General features: G+C 30.5%; 1 protein-coding gene across 1 annotated transcript in view; it reads right to left on the bottom strand.

The window, feature by feature from the left end:
* Window positions 1-7,667, bottom strand: part of LOC105453435 (piezo-type mechanosensitive ion channel component 2-like) — a 27,522-nt gene that overhangs the window by 14,524 nt on the left and 5,331 nt on the right. The window contains exons 3-11 of the mRNA XM_011695395.1: window positions 4,807-5,022; window positions 4,350-4,585; window positions 3,692-4,123; window positions 2,597-2,728; window positions 1,680-1,727; window positions 1,164-1,281; window positions 922-1,031; window positions 597-857; window positions 127-476 (exon numbers count right to left, since the gene is read on the bottom strand). Of these exons, the coding sequence (XP_011693697.1) occupies window positions 127-476; window positions 597-857; window positions 922-1,031; window positions 1,164-1,281; window positions 1,680-1,727; window positions 2,597-2,728; window positions 3,692-4,123; window positions 4,350-4,585; window positions 4,807-5,022 (1,903 nt within the window). The remainder of the gene's footprint in view (window positions 1-126; window positions 477-596; window positions 858-921; window positions 1,032-1,163; window positions 1,282-1,679; window positions 1,728-2,596; window positions 2,729-3,691; window positions 4,124-4,349; window positions 4,586-4,806; window positions 5,023-7,667) is intronic.

Raw genomic sequence — 7,667 nt, 5'->3', positions numbered from 1 at the left:
AAACTGATTGCTAGAACATCAAAATGTTTTATAGCAATGCTTTATCATTTTTGACTTTCTAACAAGAATTATTTTCAGATCTGTATCCAGCAAAATTTTTAGATCTTCCAGTAAAATCGTTCTTTCCGTGCAGGTTCCCAATACGATACCTGGAATGTGATGACGAAGATGAGAAATAGTGACATGTAAACGATTCTAAACATGGTCATACGTTCGCCCGTAATGCCGCAGATGAACAGCATGATTGCTACGATAGCAATCCAGAATCTTGTCATAAAATCTTGCAACAGTTTCCCGACATTTTTCATAAATTTACTCTTGATTTCTGTCACCTCGTGATTCATGGCGGTTGTAGCCGTCGAGACAGATACGTGTAATGGCGCTACCATGTCCCTCAGAGCAGAAGATCGTCGCTGTTGCTTTCGTTCTGCCATATATTGCCTCATAGTAATCCAGAACATCGATATAAATAGGCACTGTACATGAATAAATTGGGTTAAATATTATATTGAGATATATAATACAGCTTGTGAAATTAATTCATTTTTTAACAAATTTAAATTTTCCTATTTGCAAGAGCTGATATTAATGCGTACCTTAACTATGAGGTGCCAGCGGTACTCGGTTTTACTAAAGCCAATTTCAGAAATCTTTACGTCGCTTATTTCTATCGGCAATTCTTCATCGTTTAGCTCCATACTGTATACATATTGTCCGAGAAGTAAGAGAGTCGCGTAGAACACGATGAAGGGAGAGCACTTCATCATGGAAGCACGTTTATTGGGAACCATCCATAGAATTAGCGCCCATAGAAGCAGAACGAATGTTGTCCAGCTGTGATACATTATACTCCACGTCTAAAAGATAAATTTAAAAAATAATCGATTTGTTGAATTGTAATCTTTATTTTACGATACTTACCATCATTATTATATTTGTAGCAAGATATGATGAATTTGCTATTAATTGGAAGATAGCGTATACTGCCATAATTATTTGCTCAACGATGCCCTGCGTTTCATCAGACGTTCCTAATTTATAAAAATTATATATCATTTATAAATTATGATTTATAAAGATCATGAATTAACCGCTTTATTCAGTTATAATGATCGCATAACAACGCGTAACATCGTACGTCTTAAGATTTACTACACTATTACCTTCACTGAGACTCTGCATTTGTATGTTGTCGTCCTGCTGACCATCTTGATTAACAATGATACTTCCAGTAGCGGAATCTTGAAGAAGCCCTGCTCTTCCAGATCCAAATCGCATCAGCTGTACAATAAATCGAAAGAAATTTTACTTATTTTCAACGAGAATTTTATAATACTATTTCATTCTATAAATTCTTTATTATCGTGTCTCTCACATTATACTATAAATCAATGTTCTCCTAGTTTCCTACGACGATAGCAAGCTTCATGCAAAATATGTGAAACATGCGTTTTACCTTCACCAGTTTATTAATATTAGTTAAAATTTCTTTTAATAATAGTGATTGCGCATGTGAAAATTATATGCAAAGTTAATTGCAACTGCACGCCAGATCATGGTAGTCATTTACTCGAATAGAATCTTGAACCGTTTAAAGATTTATTTGTGTCACATGCAGAAGAGAGTGTGGAGTAGAATAAATAATTAGTTAAACATGCATATTCAATTGGTATACGTACAGGCGTTCGCTCGTCGATCGTTGCTAACGGCGAATCTACGACCGGCTTCTAAAACAATGGCAAACTAAACATAGCAGCATCCAAACGAAAAACGGTTTTGTTCAGCGTTAAACAATAACTGCACATCTGGAAGGCGACAGCAAATAAGAACATAGAAAGTATTTAAAAATAGGCAAAACAACTTTTTACAGAAGATTAATTCTCGAAAACAATTTGTTAGGCGGAGATTACTGATAAATAAAGCTACATGATTAGCTAATAGCTACTACAATCAACACTAATTATAAAATTGTTGGTCGCATATTTTACATAGTTTAGAGAAAATACTCAAAAATAAAGTTTACTACTAAATCTAATTAATAGAAATAAATTGAGGAGAAATAACTACAAACAAGACTACAATAAATAATTACATAAATATATTAAAATATTAAAAGAAATAAAAGATTTAATTGTAAACGTTACTGGAAATTGAGAAACTAGAAAGTTTAGTGAAAATTTCGATGAATAAAATTTTTAATAGTAATTTAAAATTTTTACTTAAAATGTTAATATATAACAAATGTACAATTATATTGTACGATATAAATGCAACACAGTATAAAAAATACATCATATATTCTCTCTGAAAATACATAAATAATATATATTTAAAAATTTAATAGCTTAAAAAGTTTTTAGAAATTAGTAAAGCTTTTACTGAAATGTGCCTAATTATGAATGTGCATAATAATAATAAAATGAGCTTCGAATAAGAAATTTTATATAAACTTTTGGCGCCCAATGCAATACATATCAGCAAAACAAGAATCTGAAATAAAATACAGCTGAGGACAAAGGCGAAGTTGCGTAAACAAATATGTGGAAATATTAATTGTACTATATCGAATCGGCTCTCATATGGAACGAGTCCTTACGCGAGCCTTACGTCGAGCTGATTGCCATCTTTGGGAAGGTGTCCTGCGCCTGATAGACACGTGCCTGGACAATGGAGTGTCTAGATTTTCCAGCCTGCCGCTTAATCGTTTTGCTTCTTTCGCCTGTAACGCCTTGTTAGTACAAGCAAGATATTTTCAACAATACTTTCCACGAATTAAAAATCAAGAATCGCCGAAATTTATATAAAATTTGTAATTAAGAAACTCACAAAATTTCTTAGATATGTGGAAGAAACCATAAAGATTTTTTTCATAACTAAATAATGTTTTACTTTTTTTCATTTACAACAATGTTATTTTAGAACATGAAATAAAAGGAAATATATTTATAATAAATTGTCGCCAATATAAAATGAGATGCGATTATAAAGATGTGATCTATGCAATTTTAAAAAGAAAGTATGACTTTCTTAACAGTTAGCAATTCTATTTTTGCGATTTATTTAATAAGCTTAATCTTGTGTCAATAATTTTAGATACGTTAGAGTTAGTTGAGAGGTCTTGTTAGGCTATCAGCTGTTATTTGCAGCGATGATGTTAATTACTCTTTATCCACAAATGGGTTAATTATGCTCTACGCAACAGGCAGATAGCATATATAGCTCAGGATAAAGGCCTTCAAGTTTTAAAAAAAGCTTTGGTCCGGGAAAGTGCCATCCAATATGCTATTTCTAGTATTTGTATATCGTATAGACTACATACAGAGACATCGAATCCCATTGCTATTCTATTGTACCTTAATTTTATTAATGATAACACCAAATTTTTAATTTAGGTAATACGATAGAGTGCCCTGCTCTACAAAAATTACTTATATTTAATTATCTTTCTTTCGATAAGAAAATAACATAATTGCATTAATAATACAGCAATTAAAATAATTCTGATGCAATTATAAAAGTTTAGAATTAAAAATTCTAGATAATGAAATATAAAAAGTACTAAACTCTAATGTTGCCTAGCAATATCCTTATATATTCTATTCTAATTTCCTTAATGATTAATTATGTAATTGTAATACCAAAATTTTTAGAATATTATTATTCACATTAAATAAAAAATATGTAAACTCACCGGTTTCCTACTGAGAAATTGCGACTGCAACGCAAGGATGTAGTAGAGCCAGAACAATCTCAAAGCGTATCCGTAAATCAACCAATCGGCATCATCTGTATACTCCACGTTTCGCGGATCGCTGCAATTGGTGTGATAAACTGCAGCCAGGGCCAGGTAACGTGACCAAGTACCATTTACCGGCAGAATCTCCTGTGGCCATTCGTTCTGGTAAGCGAGCAACGTAACGATGTGCACGATCACGATGACCATGATGATCCTGCAGATCACGGAAAATCCCTTCCGCAGTTCTTTGTTGCATGCCCAGCACGTAGCGGCGCCGAGGAACACCAGGAAGTAGAAAGACGCCTCTATCGATGGCTTCAATGCCGCGACACAGCATAATGATGCTAATACAACGTAGGTACCGATATTTCCCAAGAAATTGATTATCTGAATATCGTGAACGTACGTAGGCGTGAGTTATTTTTGATAAGATATCAATTTTTTGCGCAAAATACAACTCGGATATATACAATAGTTTAGAGTCGATTTGTAAATCGATTTAGATTAAATAATTTAAACATAAAGGGTATTTTGTGCATGCATATATTTATATAAATTATTGCATTTACGTTTTTTTACTGAACATATGACAATAATACAACAATGTAATTACCTTCGCGGTACTGTCTTCCGTTTTCTGTCGCTGAGAATCATTTTCCTGCTGACGAGCAGCTTCATTCTGTTCATCGTTAACATCTCTTTGCGTAAGGAAACGGCATATAAAATATACGGCAAGAACGGTGGGTAAGACTAACAATTCCGGCGTGAGCCAGTAAAAAACTTCCCATACTGATGCGCTATCTAATTTGACAAAGCCTATGTGTCTGAAGAGCTTCTCCAAAAACACGCCTGAAAATATATTATTTGCTTGTATTCAGAGCTAAAATTATTTCTTATTAAAAATTCTAGGATTTTTTTAAATATTCTTTTAAATTTCATTTTGTATAACACTTAATGTTATCCGAATATATATTATATATGTAACGATATGGTATTTATGAAAATAATAATTGCTAACATTTTTGTTAAGTTTTAAAGATAACATAATATTAAGTCAGAGTGTTGCTTACAGTTTTGTAGAAAATAACCATAGGGCGGTAGTGACAAAAGAACAATGTGAAAGGTGATCTGAGCTATGACTACAAGAAAGGCTAGGCAAATGCAAGTCTTTAGGTATATTCCGGTGTGGCCTGTCATGGTTTTGTGCGTCGGTATTGGGACCATTGGAGAATAAAGCATCAGTCCCAGGTAAACGATCGACAATCCCACTGGTCGCCATATCGTACCTGTAAAATTAAAATCCATTTTTATGTTTGTATAGTATATCAGTTGTTTTAGTAATTTAATATATCAATCTTAGTTAACAGAGTTCTGGCTCTCCGATAAAGAAATATATAAATTTTTATAAAAACTTTTTTGAAAAATATGTTAAATATGAAAAATATTAGAATTCGATAGATATCAAGTGTCAATTATGTTTTCATAATAAGAAAATTGATAATAACATTTTAACTTGAATTAGAGTACTGCTGGATATATATATCTGTACTTATAGAGTTTTTGTTAGAAATTAGGCTACTTCAATTACTTATTTAATTTATCAAGTGGTTCACTCCACTTTCATTTTAAGGGCTTTGTCGAGAAGACCTTCCCTTGATAAAACATATAATAGCACATGAAACGCATAAAGTTGCGGTGTTATAGTTATTTCTACGTTTGTGAAAAGGTCATTTATAACTAGATGCTTCTAAGAAATGACATTTCAACCGCTCTAGTTGTTCCGCCAAGACCTTTACTTTTTATTATATATTGCTCTACTTATTCTATAATCATAATATTCTAATGATATTTTGATTTGAGAGATTACGTGCCATATAAATACTTTAATATTTCGCTTCTTGTACATATATTTAATTTGTTACATAATATACATGTACATATCTCGTACATATACTTTACTTGGTATGTAATATATTGGTATACGATAAAAAGTATCAAGAAAGATTCCTAAATATGAATTTGACGAAAAGATATTATGCTATTAATGAACACCCGGTATATAGCTTAAGACATACGCATATGTGCTGATAATTAATGCGAATCATAGGAATTTAGTCTGTCGACGATAATTACTTTCGCGTCACGGAACGTTACAAATGTTTCATGAACCCAACGTTATTTATCTGATTCGAATACATTGTAACATGCTAGAATTTACATTATTTGAACTTTTTAAATGTTCGTAGGAATACTATCATTTCCAGTCGTCGCCTCGCAGCGGCTTAGTCATCCTATTCATGGCACGGTGTTATATTTGCACGACACACATAAATAACTACATTGTGTCGCTGCCAAGTGAAGTTCATCACAAAGGTGCACGATTTCGCTAATTATTTCAACAATTGTGTTTTCTCAAATAAATATTTTTCTACAGATACTAATGTAATACTCGCGCTTTAGTTTTCTATCTTTCTGCAATAATGTTTAATTTATAACCGTTTTACGGGTCTCTAATATTATCACGTTTTTGAATTATTTCCACTCATTCGATTTAAATATTAATACATTATTGCTTTAGTTTGAAATCAATAATAAATGTAAGGAATCATACGGGCTACATTATCGATTGATTCTCTATCTTACTCTATCTTATGGCAACGATATTAACGGGTAATTTTGTCATCGAAATAAATTGCCGAAGCGATAAAACAATAATTACTCACGTTAACAATTGACGATTCACATGCGCAATAATAATCGTAGCAAAAACGTTAAATTCATGTTATATATCTATTATAAATTTTTTTTCTGAACAAGGCCAAAAGTTCAAGCCTAACCTGGAGGATTCCACATCACGAAACTGACGTCGGAAATAGAGAGATCGCACGCATGAAATTTTTATTAATGTTCTTTAATCATTTCCATGGAATACAAAGTCATGCAGAGTAATTAATTATCAGAATTGCGAGAATACAATATTTTAACTTCTTTACATTATGTATGATTTAATTCGTAGTATTAAACACGTTGATCAACATATAATAAACAAATAAATATAATAATTTTTATTACTTTAATAATATTGTTAAATGTTATAGTATAAAAAATAAAATTTAGCTAAATCTATAAAAAACTAAAAATATATAAAAATTATAATACATTATTTTTATATAATATTTTACAGCAATAATAAATTAAAGTATTATTTTAAGTTTAATTTTTACATTATTATTTATTGGTTACATTCTTATTCAGAGAATAATTACAAATTTTCGAAATGTTGCAATAATTTAACATGATTGTGTTTATATCATACAAAAAATTCATTTCAACAAGCTCAGTTGTAGTATAAATATCCTATTTTTGATAATAGAACTCTTAGAACTCATTTTGTACTTTTGTATAGTTTGATATGTCGAATGTTTGTTTAGACAAAGTCAGCAAATCTTGCCCTCGTCTGATACGGATATGCGAGTTCAAGCGCCTACTTCCTAATTTTAGAATATTCTTCGAGTCGCTTAGGCATGTATTCACGTATAACACACGTATATCTTACGGAAATACTTTTCTATTCTATTTATTTTTTATGTTTTAACATATTTTCTATTGCAAAAGCATATTTGTTTAATAATTATTATTAATAATTATTATTTAACAATTATCACAATTACAGAAATACAAGTATATAAATTGATACTAATTAAATTATTTCAAATATTAAGATAAATGTGTACATGTATATTTAAAGTACTACATGTATTATCAAATTTAAATATTGCAATGTAAATTTTTCGAAAAATCCATTTTTATAAAATTATTTAGTATAAATATTTAAAAAGTTAAAATATTGTGAATAATTAATAAGAGTTATAATTAATTCGATGTTTTGGCTAAATAAACATTTAAACTATACAAAAATATAAAGAGAAAT

Source organism: Wasmannia auropunctata, unplaced genomic scaffold (assembly GCF_000956235.1).
Source record: "Wasmannia auropunctata unplaced genomic scaffold, wasmannia.A_1.0 LD336000.1, whole genome shotgun sequence".
Lineage (NCBI taxonomy): Eukaryota > Metazoa > Arthropoda > Insecta > Hymenoptera > Formicidae > Wasmannia > Wasmannia auropunctata.
Note: the sequence above shows the minus strand (reverse complement) of the source record. Positions and strands in the feature narration are given on the sequence as shown.